The sequence below is a fragment of the Megalopta genalis genome, chromosome 3 (genome assembly GCF_051020955.1).
Source record: "Megalopta genalis isolate 19385.01 chromosome 3, iyMegGena1_principal, whole genome shotgun sequence".
NCBI classification, from domain to species: Eukaryota; Metazoa; Arthropoda; class Insecta; order Hymenoptera; family Halictidae; genus Megalopta; species Megalopta genalis.
The window spans coordinates 27093087-27116832 of record NC_135015.1 but is presented as its reverse complement, the minus strand read 5'-3'; the positions used below and the strand labels follow the sequence as shown (position 1 = coordinate 27116832).

Below are 23746 nucleotides of genomic sequence, written 5' to 3'. Positions count from 1 at the left end.
CATTTCGTCAGATTTCCTGCGGCGCGCTACGCGACCCGAGAAAACCCCCGGCCCTTTGACGGATTCGAATCATTTTTATTTCCCTTCGCGTCCGGGCCGCTTCTGACCGCGCCGCTTCCTTTCTCGGCCGGAGAAACTCGAATATTCCGTCGCGTCCGAGCAGACGCGTCGTATTCCGGCCACGAACCGTCCGCCGTGACAATGTAACATCGCGTACCGCGCCGAAATCCGTTCGAAAAACGTTTCAATTTGTTGCGCGGCCGTTCAATTTTCGGCGACACATAACCGAGTCCCAACGTCCATTATCGATATTGCGATAAAACTGTTTCGTTTGCGCGCCGATGATAATTGCGTCGACGTTAATTGATGCGCACTACACCGCGTGGAACATTTTATAAGTCCACTTCCCCGCGATCCGATAATGAACAGGTTTGGGAACGCTTTCGATAACAGTTGAAGGAGATTTCGACCGCGACCCGGGGCTCTCGATTTCTCGAGTCCTGACGGAACGTCGATAACGTGGCCGATCGGTATCGTGACGGCCTCCATTTTGAAATTGGAAACGACTCGTGGTATCCGCAGTTTCCAGTCGGACGGAGCCGATGACGATGCACAGCGACGCGAAACCATTAACATCTTTCAGAGAAATTCAGTGACGTTCCGTTGAAAAATGAACCCTTGCAAATCGATAATTATATTATTTGAATCGGTTTGCGAAGATCTATGGACCTTAGAGGTTTTATTAATTGAATATATTGATTGAATATATTAATATAAATAATTGATATACAAATATTGATTTACGAATATTTGATATTGAATAAATTAAACGAATGTTTTAGTTACAATGGACATTTAAAATTGAGCGTTTTGAAAGTAGGATATTTGAATTGACAAAAGTCCTTATTTTCCTGTTGATGTCCTGATTATTGTCTTCTATATTTTGTCTTAGCTTTTTTATATAATGAAGGTCGTCCCTTTCTAATAAGAAATCGTATCTTTTATTAGTCATTAGTAAGGTAATTATATATTATAAGGTATATATTATACACTATATATTATTTATTATATATATACATATATTATATGTTATTTATTGTATATATATACATAAATTATGTACATTATATATTATGTATATATTATAAGGAAACTATATTAAAAAGGTAATACTAATTGATACACGACCAATTTAGAAAATTGCCTATATTTGACAAAAGGTAACTGTTAAGTCCCGATAAATCCCAAATTCTACTAAAAAGCGTTATTTTCAACATAGTTCTCTTTAAATAACTGTTGCAATATCATATCCAAGTTCATCCAATCTTAGAAGCTATAATTATTTCAAAACAACTATGTAACATCACTCCCGAACGCACTTTTAATTTTTCGCTAATTTTTGTACGCGTTGATTACAAAAATGTCTCCCGAATTTATATCTCATTTCTTCTATAAAACATCGCATATATAAAACAAAAATATAAAATACATGCTTAAAAAGTAAGAAACAGTTTGTAAAATTATACGTAAACAATTCTCTTTCCCATAAAAAGAATATCAATGAAAATTATCTAAAAATCCCCGTCTAACAAATGCAAAAAACATCGAATCATCCACAGTTGAAAATGACTATTCTTTAAAATAACTATCGTGAAAATTGCATTGCAATATCTGCAATAGGTTCGAAAGTTATAACAACAGAGTGCCACTTAATTTCTCGATTCGGCCCATATCGCGCGTCGTTCGTCTTCTAATCTCGATCGATCGGACAACAGGCCTATCGATCGGCCGCGTTAACCCGATCCGCAATCTGCGGCGGAACGAGCCGGATGAATAAAAACCAGCGAAAGAGCTCGGTGACAACGCGGCCGAACGTTACAGCTGGATCGCGATAACGAAGGGTCTCGAGAGGGATGATCGATACTGGTAAACCGGTCGATCGTCACTGACCCAGTTCCGCGACACGAAATTCCGCGGAGCACACGAATACATTTTTCACCAAGTCTCTGCTCCCCCCCCCCCCTTCCCGTCACCGGGCGCACTCGTCCGCCGAAACCCCTAATTGCAAAACAATTTTTCAGTTAGCCCAGTTTAAGCGAAACTCGAGCGTTCCGGGCCGATTTCAAAATTTCCAGGCAGGTCTCTCTCTTGACCTCGTTCAATTCTATCGCCGTTCCGACACTCTTAACTACGTTTTAATGGAGAACAAGCGACGCAAACGGTGTCGCGCCTGCCCGATCGACTCGCGTTCTATCCGTTTAATGAGGCTGCTGTCCCATTAGAGTAATGTACAGTCTGTTTAGCGCGCCGCTGGAAATTGATGCGCAACCGATTGCGTCCGGTTATTTACATTGTCCGGCGTTCGTCGACTTATTCTACTCGAGCGATTTCGTCGCGATTTTGTTGCGACGCCTTTTCGGATCCACGCATTGTCTACTGTTAACCTTTTAGGTACGGCTGAATTCTGCGCGAGGCTATTTCTCTGGACGGCAGAGTCTGATGTGTACTGTACAAAGCCTGATGCTGTATATACAGGGTGTCCCAAAAATGTCTCGCAATCCGAAAGTGGCGGGTTCCTCAGGCCATTTGAAGCATCTTTTTCCTTTACAAAAATGTTCTCCGAGGCACCGTTAACGAGTTATTAACGAAAAACAGTGACCAATGAGAGGCGAGCTCGGCTGGCGCGAGGCGATCGAGCCAATGAGCGGAACTGGGCTTCGCGCGCTGGTTGGCTGGGCCGCCTCGCGTCAGCCGTACTCGATTCTCATTGGTCACTGTTTTTCGTTGATAACTCGTTAACGGTGCCTCGGAGAAAATTTTTGCAAAGGAAGAAATTGCTTCAAATGATCCGAGGAACCCGCCATTTCCGGATTGCGAGACATTTTTGGGACACCCTGTAGACTGTTGTAAATCGATGTGAAGGCAAAAGAAGTGTGAAACAATGCATATGAAGACGATTATTTGGTTCAAACGATGAGCGAGTGAGCTACTAGAGCAAGCCACTATAGTGGCGCGTCGTCCAGAGAGATGACATCCGCGAAAGCCACTATAGTGGCGTGTCGTTCTGAGAGATGACATCCGCGATGATAAAGATGATATCCGCGGAAGCCACTATAGTGGCGCGTCGGGCCTAAAAGGTTAAATCGAGCATCAGGACCGTGGCCGGCTCTGACCGGACGAAGCAGAGCTTGCTTATTAACATTTATTATTATTATTAGACTTGCTATTACACTTATTATTATTAGAGCTTGCTTGTTAACACTTAACATCTGACTTAAGTCAGCGGGGACCGCTGCGAAGGGCCCGAACAGGGATTAATCGGCGCCTTCTCTTTGCGGTCATTAGGCCGGGTACGGAAGTCCCAGTCTTGACTCTGTGTCGGCTGTAAGAAATTTTTCTTTAAGTTGGGTAGGCCGTGTATCCTACTTCAACTATACCTATTCGGATCCAGTGCTTCGTCTCGAATATCTGTGGATAGCTGATGCGTCCAGCGGTGCGGGAATTATGCTTGTTTGACCTCGTGACGGCCTCGTCCGCCGGCTTAATGATACAACAAAAACAGCCTCCCGCTGCCGCGTCGCAGAATTGCCTATTCTACTTGGTCCGTTCCTGGCAGAGTTACAGCGAATTTCGATTATAATAGGCTCTGTCCCTTGTCTGGCTACATGCGGGCATATTCTACTCGATCGTTCGCGTAATAACAGCGCCGCAAATGTGCTACCAACGTGAAACTGTACCCGCGATTCTACCTCGTGTCTGACCATGTACGGACTTATTCTACTCGACCAGCTACGGTAAATTCTCCGTAATTGACGCTCTCAGTCAACGATTATAAAAATAATTAAATGAGAATAATAATTGTCCATTTTTGTGCACAATTTGAGGGAGATCAATTAGGGAGAATTTACTATAGATGTCTACACGTCCAAGATGTTGTTCCTTGCTTTTTCATTGACATTAAAACTACCAAGGGCTAGAAGCAACTAACAGAAATTACTTCATGAGAATTACAAGATACGATATATTCGAAATTTTTTCAAATTTCATAATAGCGTGTGTCTGAATGAAGAAACAGCTGTTTTTACTCGACTCTTCACACTAGTCATTTGATATTTCTCTACAACTATATTATATGTAATTATATATTAATTACATATTAATTATAGATATTATATTATTATTATATTATGTATATATTTAGTTATTATATACATATTATATGTTTTAATATTATATATTATATATTATATATTATATATAATTATTGCTATTATATTATATATATTTATTATATTACATTATATATATTAATTATATTATTATATGTAATTATCAATTGCCGTATATACAACAATCGAACAAACTCATTGCGACCAATTCTTGTGGTGCAAATTATTGAGTCGTTCGAGAAAAGTTGTTTCGTTCTTTCGCGAGAAAATGAAAGACGATTTTTTAATATCCAAAGTAAAAATGAAACTGTTTGACATATTTTCGATAACTTCGAACTCTTATACTCGTAGACATCTTATTTTATGATTGATAATACTGAATTAAGTACTTTTTTAACTCCCTTACAAAACGATATTTTTGTTGTAAAACGAAACAACTTTCCGAACCACCCAATAATTCTTCAGTTCTAAATTTGTTCTAAACTATCTTTTTGGCCCTTGAATAAACATGTCGGCATGCACCATCGGTGGTACACGTGACACAGGACGTATTAATCAAAGCAGCTTTACGACATCAACAATTATAAAATGAAAAATATGAAACCGATCAATAATTGACCAGCGATGATCAATAATCTCCTACCAAGAATCGACCATATACTTTCGTCAGTGTCTCGGCATTGTGCCGGTCTGACTGCGCACTGGATCATTCTACTTGTCCGGTGACATAACAACAGGCTCCCCTCACAATAGGAGCAGCCATTATAAATGTCCCGTCCGGCGGACTATGCGTGGACTTATTCTACTCGTCCGGGGCAGCCGTGTACCGCGCTCGTCTAACCGGATAAGGATCTCCTCTGACAATTCATTGTTACATTCCTCTTGACCCGTACGTCTGCACACATAAGGAACATTCCACTCGGACTCGCTGATACATAGCAAAGCACTCGGGACCGACGCCGCAAGTCGGTAACTTATTAGACACCGGGTGACACATTTTTCCAAGAACTCGCCTCTCGACAGTCCAATTTGTTTTTCTCTCTCTCTCTCTCTCTCTCTCTCTCTCTCTCTCTCGGTGTCAACGAGGCAACGTATTTCCCTTTTTCTCACGGTGACCTGAACGTACGTCGCGCTGTGTTCGGTTGCAGGTGCGTTCGAGGTCGTTGACCCAGCTGGACGCTCTAGGCAGCAGCATGCTGGACACAGGGGAGCACCATCTGGAGAGTGGCCCCGCCGCGCAACAGCAACCCCATCAACTTCACCACCATTACCAGCCGCAACAGCAACAGCAGCAGCAGCAGCAACAGCAACAGCAGCAGCAGCACATCCAAAGTGTAGAAAATAATCCCCGTTTTTTGGTGCCTAGCGCAGCGTCGATAGAGAGCACCCACCAGAATCGCACCAGGCACAAACTGTCGCGGTCGCAGGTCAGTAAATTAAACCATCGACCATCAATTATCACGATCTTATCCAAAAACAAAAGAATGGACATTTTTTCTTTTGCCTCCCGCTCGACCCGATTCCGGAATTGTCCCCGCAACAGAATAGCATAACACACGTCCAGGGCGTATTTTTTGGCCGCGGCACAATGGCGCGTAAAAGACAAAGGATCCCCGTTCTAATTCGCGGTCGAACAATTAAAAGCTGGCCTAATTTTAGTGGAACCGACGGCTTACGTAACCCCCGCGGGCCACGTTCCGTCTCGGTGTTGTCGGATCGATAACAGCAAACGATCCTGTACGTGCCGGCGAAGAAATTAATCTTGCCGGCCGGCTATGAGGATGCCTATACCACTGGCAAAGAAAGTGGAGCAACTAGGCGAAAGTTCGGCCGGAATCGATTTGCCGCGGCGCAGGAGTGAATTAATGAAATACGAGGATCGTTTTCCGCTTCGCCCGGGGACGATTCGCGCCGAGAATCGTCGGCGTTTAGAATTCTGCAACGACGCAGCGCGAGAACTTTCGCGCCACGTCGGAATTCCCGTGCGGAGAAATCGAACGCGCCGGCGTGAGACGCGAAACATCCGAAATTTTCGAGCTCAGGAAATTCTTTCGAAATTCTTAACCGCTGCTTAAGCTGCTGTCAAAGTTTAGAGACGGCGCATTCGCGTATTTGTTGTTCGAAAAAATTCTGAAATATTCTCTTTTCAATCGAGCGCGGCACCGCGCCGGTGAGAAACGCGAGATACACGAAATTTTGTAACTCAGTAAATTCTTTCGAAATTCTTAACCGCTGCTTAAGGCGCCGTCAAGGTTTAGAGACGGCGCATTCGCGTATTTGTTCGAAAAAGTTCCCAAAAATTCTCTTTTCGATCGAGCGCGGCACCGCGCCGGCGAGAAACGCGAGATACACGAAATTTTGGAACTTAGTAAGTTCTTTCGAAATTCTTAACCGCTGCTTAAGGCGCCGTCAAGGTTTAGAGACGGCGCATTCGCGTATTTGTTGTTCGAAAAAATTCCCAAAAATTCTCTTTTTGATCGAGCGCGTCACCGCGCCGGCAAGAGACGCGAAACACCCGAAATTTTCGAACCCAGTAAATTCTTTTGAAATTCTTAACCGCTACTTAAGCCGCCATCAAAGTTCAAAGACGGCGCATTCGCGTATTCGTTGCTCGAAAAAATTCCCAAAAATTCTCTTTTCAATCGAGCGCGGCACCGCGCCGGCTAGAAACGCGAGAGACGCGACATTCTCGAACCCAGTAAATTCTTCCAAAATTCTTAACGATTGTTTAAACTCCCATCAAAGTTCAGAGACAGTGCATTCGCGTATTCAAAACATTCGCGTTCAAAAAATTCCCAAAAATTCTTTCTTCGATCGAGGAGATCGCCGCGCCATCTCATGCGCTCGATGCGATAAAATCGAAACCAGCCGTTATATTTGAGCGTAAAAAATTTTCCAACGCTGTCCGCGGATCGTCGAAGCCAGCCGTAAAGTTTCAAGCGGATACGCCAATTAGTCGTGGCTCGGGAAATTCCCGAAGATTGGATGGTCGATTATTGAAACGGAACGACCGGCCGATGCGGTCGCAGATTCGGTTCTTCGGCGAGGAATTCGATCGGCCCCGGATTGTTTAAACGAGTTTCCGGGCTCCGACGGGGTCCGGTTAGTCGAAAGCTTTCGCGGATGGATCTCGGGCTGGCCCGGGGAATTACGAGGGAAAACTACGTTCGCGTGGAACGCCGCCGGAGTGGCAGGTGTTTGGCGACGATTGGTCGCTTAGCAATTCAAATGGCAGTTTCTAGGGATGCGGCCGCGAGACGGAGCACTCGTTACCCCCGCGGCCTCGGGTCCGATGTAAATGAGACAATAAAATGTCTGGCCGAAGCGTCGCTCCTCGTGACCCAGGTAATACCGACGATTACGAGACACATTTACGTCCGCGCTTGGTGTCCCGGCGCCGTCTACCGCCCGAATTAATTACCGCCGGCTCCGCCCCGCCGAGATCCCTTAATTTTTCTACCAAGGGCTCGCTTGATTTCGTTTACGGTCCACGTTACTTTTAATTTCACCCTCTTGGACGCTTGATTACCGGCATCGGTCCCTCAGTAGGGCGACAACTGCCGCTGCGACGGGGGAACCGAGAGAGAAACCGAGTCGCACGATTTAAGGAGTAGAGAATAAAAAAGTAATTTTGCAACCGTCTACGTACTCGGGAAAATTGTCTTTTTTTTAGTCAGTTAGCTGGGCTCGAGGAGTATACTCGTCCCGGAGAAGTGACAGTATTTTGTGTCATGACGAGTATAATTATTTTGTGTCGTCGCGCGTAAAAAGTAGTAACTATTCGATATTTTAATTATAATTTTAGTAATCTTAGAAAACAAAACAATACATATTCTCAAATTTCATCCGTTTCTTTGCTGTATTCCACTCTACAGCAGCAATTTTAAATTTCAATTATTCCTCATTTTAATTGACTTTAATTACCTATAATAAATTTAATTTAATTTGATGTGATTTTTCCTGCGTTTTTCGTTTATCACGTGTGTAGTGTATGTTAACGTTATGTGAATAAGTAAATATGCGCGCTCTGAAAAGGAGGCGCCGCAGCTAATTGGTTAATTAACGGGTTGTGGACACGGTGTCCGACCATTGCTCGCTAGTTCCACTTATCGTATATTCAAAGTATGTACATCGTGTATGTCGAACGCTATTTCACAGAAAATTTGCCAACATTGGGAAATCATTGTATAACCGAATTGTTATACAGGGTGTGCGGAAAATCGTGGTACATCCAGTAAGGTGCATCCTACATGCAAAAACAAGTCGAAAAAGAAGAATAGCATTTTTCATTTAAGACTCCGTTCTCGAGAAAACTCAGTTGAAAGATGCGTTAACTTTGCGTGGCTTGTAATACGACGAGAAGTAGAATTGGTATGTCATAACCAGACAGTTGATTCCTATTCAATAGTATTACTTCCTCAACCTCAATTTTCCTCAAAAACAAAGCCTTAAACGAGAAAATGCTATTCCTTTTTCTCGTCTTATTTTTGCACGTAGAATCGTCCCCTTGCGAGTTACACCACTTTTTCGTTTAAGTCTTTGTTTTTTAGGAAAATTGAGGTTGAAGAAGCAATACTATTGAATAGGAATCAACTGTCTGGTTATGACACACCAATTAGAATAACGAGAAAATGTTATTCCTTCTTCTCGACTTATTTTTGCACGTAGAATCGTCCCCTTGCAAGTTACACCACTTTTTCGTCTAAGGCTTTGTTTTTTAGGAAAATTGAGGTTGAAGAAGTAATTCTATTGAATAGGAATCAACTGACTGATTATGACACACCAATTAGAATAACGAAAAAATGTTGTTCCTTTTTCTCGACTTATTTCTTCACGTAGAATCGTCCCGTCGCAGGTTATACCACGATTTCCCGAACACCCTGCATATATTACAGCTTGCTCCGTACGTCTGACCAACGACGAGCTTTTCTACTTACCTCCGGCGCACAATAAACGTCGAATAAACTTCGATCAGAATTCTAGCTAAATTCGCCGCTAAACTTCGTTTAAGAGCGATTCTATTACATTGTCTAGTTATTTGATCGCACAAATTCCGCATTTTACAGTTTCCATCGTCTTCAGACACCGCCTCGTACATTCGGAGAACCTTGAGCCCTGAGCACGTTTTCGCAATAAGCTGTAACTGTTTTCTCTCGCGTAGGCGTAGCAGCTCGACGGTTTATTGCCCAAGGAATTGGAAAAGCGGATTATCAGGCCGACCGTGGCTCCGTTCACGGAGCGATCGTCCTCTTTATTTAAATAAAGGGAGCGCACGCGATTCTTCCACCGTCGGTTTCGATAACAAGATCCGCCGTTCCGTCTCGCGGCTAAAGAGATGCCGGCGCTCTCTCGCCGCGGCGAAATGCGGCGTCGAACGCGGAAGCCTCTTGCGTCTTGATGCGAAGAGAGTATGGGAGGAGAGTATGATAGAGGAGAAGAGTGAAAGGGAGAGTGGGATAGAAAGAGAAAGAAACAGAGAGAGAGAGAGAGAGAGAGATTGAAAGAGAGAGAATTGAAGCGAGAGAAAGAGAGAGAGAGGGAGAGAGATAGAGAGAGCCGTATCCAGTCTAGCATTCGCCCGTCGAAATCTCGAATCCGTTTCACAGTTGTCCGACGCATTCCTCGATTCCTGCCTCCCCTGCCCTGTGTATCTTGCTGTTATCGACGAAAACTCATAGTTGAATCCTCTGGCTTATTCGCGGTTCAGGTTCCATCGCAGATACACTGCCGTCACTCTCAAATAACCAATTTCTTTACGCAGGCTACGACGATACTTGTATTTACATATTTACACAGCTACCAGGATCCTCCGCCTCGTATCGCGAGGTTTCGAATTTTTCCTAGGAAAACGAAATACAAATTCTCGAACACGATTTTGGCCAATCTATTGTTCAAACTTCGAGCTCCGATTCGATATCTTGTTGAAGGGCACGGAACGAGGAGGTATTAGAGTGGACGAGAGATCAAAGTTGTTCTGCATTTTTCATCAACTTTTGGTCTTGCTGATTGTCGATGGATATATATACGGCTTCGTTGATATCCTTAAAGGATTTTCGTGAATTACTTTCCGCAACTTTCTAAGGAGTTCAGCGACCAAGAATAAGCAGAGAAGAATCGATCCTAGTCCACGAATGTCTGACTATATATACATTGTCTTGCACTGCTTGCTTCTTGTACCGCTTTGTCGCATAAAATAACGCGCGATAAAAATTGTCCGACTATTTGACTTCTCGCTGCCAGCGAGGTCCGAACGCGTTCGATTGAATTCCAAACGAAGTTGAATCCTCCATTCTTCGCGTTCGCAAAATGGAGAATCCTCTTACGGTTACTCGAAGTCTGTCTCGGCCGTGGAGCGGCATTATTCGACGATAAACAGCCTGCTAGCACGAATTCGTCGTTTCGTAGGATTGTATCTATTATCTCGAATTTACATTCAGATGTTCCGGATGGTCTGAAGGTCGTCCCTGGTACGTTAAAATATCATTCTTCGGGACGGGCTCTTCGGGGGAAATGGGATTCGCCGATGTAAAGAGCATTCCTCCCTTTTTCCCTCGTCCCTCAATTTTTTAGCACGGCAAGCGGGACGTTCGCGTACCATTTTACTCTATCGCTCTATCTTTCTCTCTCGGATCAGGAGGAAATGCGAGAGGAAAAATCTGTTGTACTGTCGCGTTAATGTAGCAGTCTCTCGCTCTCTCGCGCGCTCTATCTCAAGCTCTCTCTTTCTCAAGCTCTCTCTCTCTCAAGCTCTCTCTTTCTCAAGCTCTCTCTCTCTCTCAAGCTCTCTCTTTCTCAAGCTCTCTCTCTCTCAAGCTCTCTCTTTCTCAAGCTCTCTCCCTCTCGCGCGCTGTCGCTCTCTCTCAAGCTTTCTCTCTCGCGCGTTGTCGCTCTCGCGTGCTCTTTCTCGCGCTCTCTCACTCAAGCTCTCTCTCCCTCGCGCGCTCTTACTCTCGCTCTCTCTCTCTCTCTCTCTCTCAAGCTCTGTCTCACTCAAGCTCTCTCTCTCGCGCACTCTCGCTCTCGCGTGCTCTTTCTCGCGCTCTCTCATTCAAGCTCTCTCTTTCAAGTTCTCTCTCCCTCGCGCTCTCGCTCTCTTCCTCGCGCGCTCTCAATCTCGCACTTTCTCTCTCTCAAGCTCTCTTTCAAGCTCTCTCTCAAGCTCTCTTTCTCGCTCACTCTCGCTCTCGCGCGCTCTTTTTCGTGCTCTTTCACTCAAGCTCTCGCTCTCGCTCTCGCTCTCTCTCTCTCGCCCTCTCGCCCTCTCGCTCTCTCGCTCTCTCTTGCTTTCTTTCGTTCTCTCTCGCTTTCTCTCTCATCGTCCGCTCCAGCGCGGAATTGGAAATACAATTACACGGCGAAACACCTCCGCCCCTTGGATATTATGTTCCGGTACGATCGAGAGAGCGTGGAACGGCTCTTCCATTCCTCCATTATTAAGTATCGCGGAATTTCATCAAAGAAAGTGCCCCGAAGCCGTCACCGAAGGGTCGGCGGGCGAGCGATTACAAAAGACCGGCGACGTGCCATGCAAAATGCCTATCGCCCGTTGCGGACGGTCTACGATAACCTGCCACGTCCCGCGAATTATCGGGCCGGATCGGCCGGGTCGCAGGAATTGAAACGTTTAAGTCGTCGGCGACTTTCGACGATTCGAACGGAATTCGATTCCGACGGGAAATCGAGCGTCGGCAGACGCAGCCCTCGCCTCTTCCTTCCGTTTTCAATTACGCGAAACACACCGACCGGTATACCGTCTCGAACCCAACGAACGACCACCCTGTCCCCCCTCCGACCGCGTCTCGCCATCTCGAACCAGCCTGCGAATGCACCGGACAGCAATTTCATTTTCTAAACCGAGTTTCCGCGCGGCACTGCGACCCAGACTCTCGAGACTACGGGCCGAAGAATGCATAAGTTGCAAACAGCCTGCGCTGGCACGCTGTTCTCCATTTGTCCGTTCAGATTCGAGCTTGTTTCGTTCACTTATTGCGCAGTGTTCGAAGATTCGTGCGTTTGTGCGAGGCTTCGTAATTGCGTGAATGCCACGGCGGGCGACGAACACTGCGCGTCCCGACTGGGCGGTGATGCACTTTTTTAATGTTATTAGTGGACTGCGGAATTTTGGTCATTTCTGACGAAATTGGTTATGTCGAGTACGTAATAGTTGACGCTTTAGGAGGATTTTGTTCGCAGCTGGTCAAGGTTAATAGGAGAAGAAATAAATCGCTGTGCAATATGCACTTGTTCTAATTAATGCAGGCAATTTGCATTTTGCATTTGCGGTGGCCCACGAAAGTGTTCGTGCACCTTTTAAAACGCAGTTTTAAAGCTTTTTTTAATTTTGCCATTACTTGGAATGAAAGGAAGAAATTATATAACCGTATTTTCAACTTTTTTGTCGGATTATATTATCCCAAATTCTCCATTTTTGTTTAAAAGCTGAAAGGCAATTGGAAAGAATTGACTGTAATTCGATATAGTACACAGATAAAATTCAATAAAAATCGATATAGTACACAGAAACAAACGGTAACGTTGTGTGTGTGTGTGTGTGTGTGTGTGTGTGTGTGTGTGTGTGTGTGTGTGTGTGTGTGTGTGAAAAAGGTAATTAATAGCTCTCTGAAGTTTGATTAACTATTATCTTTTAGATTATATAACTTATCTAATTGACGCTCAGATTGTCCACAAAAATGGACAATTTGGGAAGAGGAGCCTTCCGAATTCGAGCCTTGCGACTCGTTTTTATAGTTACCGATTTTCAACATCTATTAAAACGAGCTGGAAGGCTCGAATAATCGAATCTCCTCTTCCCGAATTGTCCATTTCTGTGGACAATTTGAGCGTCAATTAGGGAGACATTACTGTACTTTGCGTCGTTCTCGTTCTCGTTTTCTTACGCGATATCGATGCAGCCTCCCAAATTGTCCGCTTTTGTTTACAAGCTGAAGGACAATCGGGTAGAATTTAGCATATTTCAGACTCCAGATTTTCGGAAATCCTTCGATCTCTATCACTCGGATGATTGTACATTGTTTCGATTTCGCGAGATATAATATATACTAGTTGTCTGATAAACTACAATCTCATGCTGCTTGTCTCGACAGTCGTATTCTGCATGTCCGACAATGCACAATCTCGTACTGCTTGTCTAACACGGTCCCATATTACTTGTCCAGAAAGACGGCGTCGCATATTTCTTGCCGGGCACGGCGCAGTCTTGGACTACTTGTCTAGGAAGTTTTAACGCTGTCTTATACAGTCGCGCGACTAAAGCCGAAAGTTTCGCAGCGCTCGTTCTAGCAAATGTGCCCCCCCCCCCCTCTATTCTCGCGTCGCTATTTTTAATTTCACACTTGTCTCGGTATAAATAGACTTTCCACCACTTTTCCGAATAAACACGGAGTCGAACTACTTTCCCGACTTAATATAGACTCGCGCCGCTTGTCTAACTATTGGGTTGGCAACTAAGTAATTGCCGATTTGTTCAATGAAATAAAGAATTTTTTTTTACTTGGAACAAAGTTTAATCTGTAATGTTTTTTCCATTTTGTTCGATGACCTTTTGCCATCTCTCTGACAACTTGAAAATTCCACGCTCGTAGAAAGTCTGATCCTTTTCGGCCAAAAACTGAGTTCAGTGAGATTTTACAGTGTTGTCATCATTAAAAATTTTACCACGAAAGGAGTTGTCCAGGGATCGAAATAAGTGGTGATCCGATGGCGCGAGATCAGGGCTATATGGTGGGTGTAACATCAATTCCCAAGCAATATCCATCAATTTTTGCCGAGTGGACAAAGACGTGTGCGACCTAGCATTGTCCTGCTGGAAAATGACACCTTTACGATTCACCAATTCTGGTCGCTTTTCCTTGACCGCTGCATTCAATTTGTCCACTTGCTAACATTCACGGATAATAAAAAATAACATAATAATAATAATAATAATAATTTTATAATATAACATTTACGGATATCATAAAAATGGGAGTGAGAGACATCTATAACTGAAATCGGCAATTACTTAGTTGCCAACCCAATAAATCTGAATCCGTACCACTTGCTCCGACTAAATGCAAATGCTTGCACCATTCGTCCGACCGAATATAGGCTCGTTCCACTTGTTTCGTTCTAGGCGACTTACACTATTTGCCAGCTTCGGTGTATTTTGTTTCACTTGTCGGCTTCCACTGTTTGTCCGACACCGTAAGCTTCGATACCACTCTTATCAGCGCCTAGGTGCTTTACTCTCTATATACAGGGTGGCTGAAAAACAGGGCTGCGGAGGAATTGATTTTTGAAATATTTCGCAATACGGAATTTCGCAAATAAAATTTCCTTAGTAGTTATAATAATATTTTAAATAGTAGTTACGTATGGAAATAGCATTTTCAAATATATTTGACTACGTAATTATTATTTGGAAAAGAAATTTATTTGCTATTTTGTATTATGTGAGAAGATGCGAATATTTACAGTTCATTTACCGTTACAAAAATCTATTTTTCAGCAGCCCTGATGAAAAATCGTGGCACAAGCGGCAAGTGGATGATTCTACAGAGCGAAATAAGTAAAACAAAAACAGTAAAATTTTTCCCTTATGACCGCGTTTTCGAGATACATATGCTTAAAATATCCCTCCAGGTTTAAATAGCTTATAGTGTCACGAGAAGTAGAATTAGTATGTGATGGTCAGACACTCCTATTCAATAGCATTATTTCTCCAACCTGTTTATCCTCGAAAACGGAATCTTGTACGAAAAGATGTTATCCTTTTCCATCGACTCATTCTTGCATTCCGGCTGGCATGACCACGATTTTCCGCCCACCCTGTATAAACTCGCGTTCCCGCCGCATGTCTGTTTAAACGTCGGCTCGCCGTATCGGCCAACTTAAATATGATCTTAGGTAGCTCGGCGAGCGGCAGAACTCCAAACAGATAATTTCGAATGGAAATGGGATCATAACGCTTTAAGTCGGGGGTGGGGGGGGCGAACAAGCTGCCGAAATTAGGTCGCCGGTGTAACCGTTGCGCCCTGTATTATTGCGCGCGGCCGCGAAACGGGCCACGTAGGGCCGGTGCAGACGTTTTGACGCCATCAGCTGTCAATTTCGCCGTTGTTGGCCCCATTAAAGACACCTCGGAGTGCTATCATCGACAGATCGATCGGCACGTTCGGCCCACGAATTCCGTCGGAAACTTTGAATAACCGGGACTAACGGCGGCGTTTGCACCTCCGACACGAACGCCGTATTTATTTTTATGGGCGAGGCCGAAGCCGAGGGACGGCCCCTCATGGGATCAGTGCGGAAACGTCCCGTCCCCCTAGTTGGCGCGCACATACACACGGACACGGACACACACCGAGGCAATCGATGCCGTGCGAATATCGGGCACGCCGGCCGTATGTCGGCTCGCGATTATCGATTCCGGTGGATTTAAGTTTCGGACACGGCCGAGAACGTTGCGTCTGGATGTTGCTCGGGGCCCGACGGGGACGCCTCCGCTCGAAATCGCGCGACCAATTGTCGCTCTTCGAGAATTCGCTGCCGCGTACAGTAATGTCTCTCTCACTGACGCTCACATTGTCCAGGAAAATGGACAATTTGGGAAGAAGAGCCTTGCGACTTGTTTTTATAGTTACCGATTGTCAACGATTATATCAACATGGTGCAATGCCGGAATAATCGTATCTCCTGTTCCCGCATTGTCCATTTCTGTGGACGAACTGAGCGTCAATTAGAGAGACATTACTGTACAGTAATGTCTCCCTAACTGACGCTTAGATTGTGCAGAAAAATGGACAATTTGGGAACAGAAGCCTTGCGAATTCGAGCCTTGCGACTTGTTTTTATAGTTACCGATTGTCAATGATTATGACAACGTGGTGCAAAGCCGGAATAGTCGCATCTCCTATTCCCACATAGTCCATTTTTCTGCACAATCTAAGCGTCAGTTAAGGAGACATTACTGTACAGTAATGTCTTTCTAATTGACGCCCAGATTGACCACAAAAATGGACAATTTGGGAACAGGAGCCTTGCGAATTCGAGCCTTGCGACTTGTTTTTACAGTTACCGATTGTCAACGATTATAACAACATGGTGCAATGCCGGAATAATCGTATCTCCTGTTCCCGCATTGTCCATTTCTGTGGACGAACTGAGCGTCAATTAGAGAGACATTACTGTACAGTAATGTCTCCCTAACTGACGCTTAGATTGTGCAGAAAAATGGACAATTTGGGAACAGGAGCCTTGCGAATTCGAGCCTTGCGATTTTTTTTTACAGTTACCGATTGTCAACGATTATAACAACATGGTGCAAAGCCGGAATAATCGTATCTCCTGTTCCCACATTGTCCATTTTTCTGCACAATCTAAGCGTCAGTTAGGGAGACATTACTGTACAGTAATGTCTTTCTAATTGACGCCCAGATTGTCCACTAAAATGGAGAATTTGGGAAGAGGAGATACGATTATACGAGCCTTGCGGTTCGTTTTTATAATTGTGGACAATTGATAACTATAAAAATAAACCGCAAGGCTCGAATAATCGTATCTCCTCTTCCCAAATTGTCCATTTTTGTGGTCAATCTGGGCGTCAATTAGAGAGACTTTACTAATTAGCTCGATCCTAGAAACTGCTGTTCCCACGTTGGAAACCTTCGCGACCTGTTCTTCCGATAATAATTAGCTTTCGTTTGCCGCGATTACTTTGACCCTTTCGAGAGCACATTTGCCCATTTTTGCAAACCAGAGATTGTGATTTTGCGTACAATTATATACACGTGTATGCTTGAAATTCGTATACACGTACTGTGGTACGTGTCGTATTAGGAACAGGTGAAATATTTCACGTGTATTTAATTACACGTGCGTTAATACATTTTTATTTCAGTTCATGTAATTTTTAGAATATTGATATTAATTTATGATTCGAGATGGCAGCTTTTATTAATGTAATGTCTTTAACGAATGAGCATAATGTTTTTCGTAATATATAACATGTTGACGTGATGTTCTTTTAAACATATAACACATGTGCTTTCAAGAAATTAGTGTAATATTATAATATTGAGTATGGCTTTTATTAACGTAATGTTTTTTTCACATATAACATGTCTTTAACAAATGAGCATAATTTTTCCTTAACATATATCATGTTGACGTAATGTTTTTTAAACATATATGCTTTCAAGAATTGATTACATTAAATTATATCGAATAATATTTTTATTAGTGGTTCGAGATTATGGCTTTTATTAATATAATGTTCTTTTCACATATAACGTGTTTTTAACAAATGAGCATAATATTTTCTCAACATATAACATGTTAGCATAATCATTTTGTTGAAACATATAACATATGCTTTACCAAACAGTAGCTGTTTTTTATACTAACACACAGAACTAATCGAATAAATTTTGTAACTAAAAATGATATTTTAAATCATTTATATTAATCTTCGATACTTATGGAATCGTAGCTTTAATCCGTAAATTAATATCGATGTTCTAATGATTACATTAATTTACATAAAAATGCATAAATGTACGTGTAACGAAATACATGCCCATGAATGAATACACGTGTATTTAAACATACGTGAATGAATACACGTGTATTTAAACATACGTGAATGAATACACGTGTATTTAAACATACGTGCATGAATACACGTGTATTTAAACATACGTGCATGAATACACGTGTATTTAAACATACGTAAAATAATACACGTGTATTTAAACATACGTAAAATAATACACGTGTACACGTGTGCTTGCTATGACACGTGTACACGTGTGCTTATTATGACACGCGTACAAGTGTGTTTTTAATATACGTTCAAAATCACAAACTCCACTGCGAACAAACAATTTAACCATTATTTCAGCCTTTCCCAACGTGAAAATCGCTGTATTCTCTTCGAACGAAAATTGCTCGCTGTATATTTTCACTTTCCGCCGCGTTCGGCAATTGTATTCGAAATTAGTTGACATCCAATCAGAAGTTACCGGAGCCTTACAAACTATTTTACGACGCCGGGGATCGGTGAGGAGGCGGTAGGGGGGCAAGTTAGATGAAACCGAGGGTCGTAACGCCGCGTCCATACGGCAGCGAAAAGAAAGTTCCACGGCGTAAAGCGAATTACCAGTCCCTGTATCGAGTTTCGGGCGCCGTCGTGAATATTTTCCGGCCGGATGGCTACATTTTCGAGTGGCTCGCCTGTTTCAAGTAGCCCGCCGCTAAATTATAGCTACGACCGTAGAAGTGGTGTCGTTTGCAAACTGACTATACGCCGCCGCCATTCCGGCCGTCTGGCCACGGCCCGGGCCATTCTACTCGGCGGGCTACTTACGGACCTATTCTACTGGCCGGCCCGTATGCAGGGACCTTCCACCGGCAAATGGGGATAGTTTCCCTTTGCCATTGTTACCGACAGTTCTTGAACTATCCGACAACCATCCTAAGCGTTTCGCGCGGCTTAAAAGTTCCAATTTATTAGGGCCGCCCTCGGTCGCCCGTCCAAAATTCTATTAGACCCTTAACACATTTTATGCAGAAATTCCGAAGTTCGGCTGGATAATAAATTACGGATCTGCGAAAATTATAGTCAGAGGCGTCTGGAAATATGGAATGGCATAGTCATTTCGTCGGGACAGTTTTACATTAATTGCCCCGAAAAGTTGGTAGCTTGTAAATAGAAATAGAGAAATTTGGAAAGAGAAGATGATTATTATACTTTTTATATTGTTATATTATTTATTTTATTTTATATATTTTATATTTATTAATTTATTATATCATTCATTGTATTTTATATTTATTCATTTATTATATTATTCATTATATACATTATATTTTATATTTATTCATTTATTATGTTATTCATTATATTCTATATATATATTATATTTATTTATTTATTATATTATTCATTATATTCTATATATTTTATATTTATTCATTTATTATATTATTCATTATATTTTATATATTTTATATTATATATTTTTATATTATTATGCCACGTTTTGTTTTTGCCATTTCTGTTCACAAGCTGGAAGACAATTGGAGAACATTTACTGTATCTTACAGCATTGGTCTGATTAACGCAATATCGATAAATACAATTTTTTAAATTGCCTGACCAAACTCGTTTCCCACCACTTAGCAAAATCATGTATGATCTTATTCTGCTTGTTTTATTTCTCTATATTTCATATTGTATATATTTCTCTTTATCTTATTTCTCTACGAATCACTTTAAACCGTTTTCCACACAGAACACGATTTTCAACAAGTTCTCCGAACTTGCATTGCTCGACTAACTAAATACAAACTTCAGCGACCGGTCAGCCCCCGCACGATTTTTTACCGCCATTCAGCCGAGACATATTTTATCGTCGTTCGACGAGTTCCAGGACTATCGGCGACCGGCACGCGAAAGTTCAAGGAGACCCGGGGAAAATACGAGTGGCAATAAAGGCGGCGATTGTAAAACCAAGTGACAGTGAAAAGGCCGTTCCGAATGAACGTGATCCGTTCGGCATTCGCGACGCGGACCGTTCATAAACGAAGATTCTTTCGCGCTTTATTACCTGCCATTGTCAGCGGCTGCACAGTCCCGGCACGAAATGGCTCGCGTCGACGGGAACGCGAACGGGGTTTCGCGCGGCACCGTTATCAGCCCTTAAATCCGGCATATTCCAGTTAATTACTTGGGCCCGCGCCTTTTATCAAACGCGAGACACTCTCCGGCATCCGGCAACTCGGCGACGCAAAGTCTCCGCGCGTCCTCCAGCCGGTCGTATCGCAATATAATTATTCCCGGCGTCAGGCTGCAGGCTCCGATGCGTTTTACACCGTATTACAAGCTCCCCGGACTTCTGTGCCGCGTTGATAAATTGTAACGAGCTTTTCTCGGACCCGATGGAACTCTTCCAGCGAGCCGTATCCCGATCCGATTCCAATCCCTGCGAATGGATGCGTGGAGGACTCTGTTACAATCGCATTTACGGTGCCTGATAGGCGCGCTGAGATTCCAGTGTACCTCGAAGGTCCCGGAACAGCCGCTTCGTCCACTTTCCCTTTGCGTTTCGAGGGGGTCGAAGGGCGAAGGCGCGGGGGAGTAATGATAAGTGTATGACAGTGCGCGTGTAATGTATAACAAATAGTAAATATATTTGTACAAGTGTATGTATAATATATATCTAACATATCTCTGATATATATATATAATATATAATATATAATATGTATAATATATTATCTAATATATAATATATATCTAATATATCTCTGATATATTTAATATATAATATATAATATGTATAATATATTATCTTATATATATATCTCTATTTTATATAATATATATATATATATATATATATATATATATATATATATATATATCTAATATATATCTAGTATAAAATCTAATATATAAAATATATATGTATATAATATATATATTATCTAATATATATCTCTAATATCTATTCTCTTCAAAAACTCAATTTTCTCAGCCAATTTTCCAAATTCCGTCAAACAGCTATGCAAACATGATTTCAAAGATTCAAGCTTCAAGAAAGTGCAATAAGAATAAAATCAATCCCCCCACCCCTCCTCGAATGTAAAATAGAAGAATAGAAGGCCCCCTTAAGTCTACAAATTATGTTCGTTCCATTCATTCACAGAAATCATTTTATATGTCACACGCAAACGTAGAAAAATTCGCAGCGCAATTTTAAATAAATATTATCTGCTTTCGATGCGTATAATTGCCTTTTGTTTCTATATTTTGTGCAGTTGTCCAGCAGCGAGTACTTCAGCGTCAGCTTCGATGTATCCGAGGACATTGGCTCACTGGACCGGGACGAGTTGCTCCCAGCATTGAAGGGGACTTGTTTGGCGTAAGTGTGTTTTGTGCCAAAACGTTAGCCCATAATTCCCTGGGACTTCGGTCTTCTGCTATGATACCCTAGAACCAGCTTGCTCGCGCTCCTGATTATCGTCGTTAAACTAGGACGGTTTATGCATTTACAGCGTCTCCTAAACTGCGGATCGCAGTAAAACAAGGATTACCGTAAATTCCGCCACTAGACACGCATTAAAATCGACAGGGTGTCGCACACAGCCTTTAATGCGAGAAATGGCCTGGAAACATTTTCTCCATTTTTACGTGACTCATTCTCGCGATCGTGCTTCGAACGATCCCGAACATTTCGAATGCGAAATCTTATGAAAGTTGCGATGGCTGCGCGCCATTCATGGAGCAATCGATGGGAGAAAGGATAGTTTATTTAAACAGCTGCCGCATAGTGGTCTGGAACGCGTAATTTTTGGCCAAAATTAAATAGTTTCTGTAATCGAAATATGTTAAAGAAAATCGCACTCCTATGGATTAGTTGCGTGATTTGCAGTCTTTTACGTTAATAATATACTTATTAATAAATATTTCGTTGTAAATAATGTACAAAATGACTACTTAAATGATAGAATATTTGATAAGTAATGTAAACCGATCGCAAGGTATTGTAAATATTCTAAATGAACGAACCAGCAGGACTAATATTCCAAGATAAAAATTCCAAACGCGAAATTTAACGTTTATTGAATTATAAACAATAGATATGGACCACGTTCCTTCGCTCGTCTATCGTTGAAGTCAGAACCGCGGATCGAACTGAGGCGAAGCGACGTTGAAAATGTCGCGTCGCGCATTGCTAAAATCCGTGTAAAATTATTTTTTAATTTATGCGCGAATAATCGCAGCTAAAATTTGCATAACCCTTTTCGCAATATTGTAAGCTTTCATATGAAACAAATCTGATGTCCAACATATTCTATCATTTTTTAAAAATCGTTCTTAAAGTCTACATTGCAATTGCCTTCGTATTACTCGCATGTTAATTAAAATCTGCCCATATCGTGATTGAATAACTAACATACGTGTATGCTATTCAACGTCAAGATAGTATCTTGATGCTCCTAATCGCGTAATTAAATCGAACTTCAGCTTTAAACTCCAATCTCGAAATTCTAACTTCATGACATTATATTTAATTACAGAGTTATCTGATGAAAGCAATATTCCGGTTATCGAAGCTTCGAAGGGTTATCAATTCACAGGAGCAAACATCATTTTCATAAATTAAAGTTGAGAAATTGTTTCTTTGCCAAAAATTACGTAGCTCCACGCCAATTCAATGCTTGGAAACGCACGAAGCGTCGAGACTTAAAAGGAGAAGTCAGAAAGCATGAGATTCATTTTTTAATGAGTTATTGCAGCGTGGTAGATCTCTTAAAACTGTGTATTGAAATTATGAACAGTAGATATGGGCCACGTTGAAATAATACCCAAAATGATACCTAAAATGATACCAAAAATGATACCCAAAATGATATAAAAAATGATACCAAAATAATACCAAAAATAATGCCCAAAATGATACCAAAATAATACCAAAAATAATGCCCAAAACGATACCAAAAATAATGCCCAAAATGATACCAATAATAATGCCCAAAATGATACCAAAAGTAATGCCCAAAACGATACCAAAACTGATACCCAGTTTTATGTGCAGACGTCTGACAATTCCTTTAATTATTTAATGTCAAAGTTGTTAGTAACAAAGCCAGAAATTGAGCGAGTCTTCCCATAGTTTCCTCCCCGTCGCTCCCCAGCATCCAAAATCTAGCTTATCCTCCTAGCATTGTTACCAACAACTTCATCGTTAAATATCTCCCGAATTATAAGCCGTCCGCGCGAAAGACGAGATCCACAACTCCGCAGGATTTCATCGAAAAGCGAGCGCCAACGCCTGCGAGCGTCTCCTCGTTAAATAATAACAGTTAGGTCACTTTTAACCGGCGCTCTAATTAAAGGGACTATTTAACTCGAAGCCATCGGATGAAGTCGGCACATTCGCAGCAGAAATTGAATTCGTGCCCGCCGGAGACATCTGATAAGACGCAATTAAGAAGTGACGAGGGAAGTTTCGAGCGTGGCCAACAGACGTCTCCGAAGCGGCGCGGAGTCGCGCCGCAGTTCAAGGAGAGATCCACTCGAACCGGCCGAAATTCCCGCTTAAAACAGTAAATTTCTCGGGATCGCCCGCCTGTCTGCTAGTCAGGCGATTCAGACACAGTCGTGTCGGAGCGGCCGGATCCCGAAGGGGCCCGCGGCCGTCGCGTCGGAATCGTCGACGGGGACGCGTTTTCACGGGCAGGGGGCGGGGGAGGGCAAATTTCATTTCGAACGATTTACGCGGGCCGTAAATAGCCGCGGCGCGGCGTGCGGCAGCTCCGCGGAATTCCGGCGCGTCCGGGATGAAAGGCGCGAATTTCGCCGATGCCCTTGAGCGGAGAGGAGCCACGCTCTGCCGAGCACTTTGAGCCAGCCGCCGAGCCGTCGCATAATAATTTCATGCTAAATAATACCGCCCCAACAATAGCCGGGATCCCCTCGTCGCGAAGCCTCTTGTCGAGCTATTAACTCGCCGCCGTGTATCCCAGCTTGCCGCGTCTTCGCCGGAAGTTCTCCGATCTTCGCCGAATCC

General features: G+C 42.7%; 1 protein-coding gene across 7 annotated transcripts in view; it reads left to right on the top strand.

Annotated features, from left to right (window-relative positions):
* The window catches only part of LOC117222199 (pleckstrin homology domain-containing family G member 5), a 154575-nt gene that overhangs the window by 107027 nt on the left and 23802 nt on the right, over window positions 1-23746 (top strand). For 6 of the 7 annotated variants that reach the window (XM_076520505.1, XM_076520507.1, XM_076520506.1 and 3 more), the window contains 2 exons: window positions 5318-5596; window positions 20991-21094. In XM_076520505.1, coding sequence (XP_076376620.1) covers window positions 5318-5596; window positions 20991-21094 — 383 coding nt within the window. The remainder of the gene's footprint in view (window positions 1-5317; window positions 5597-20990; window positions 21095-23746) is intronic. The other variant, XM_076520510.1, reaches the window with a different exon arrangement.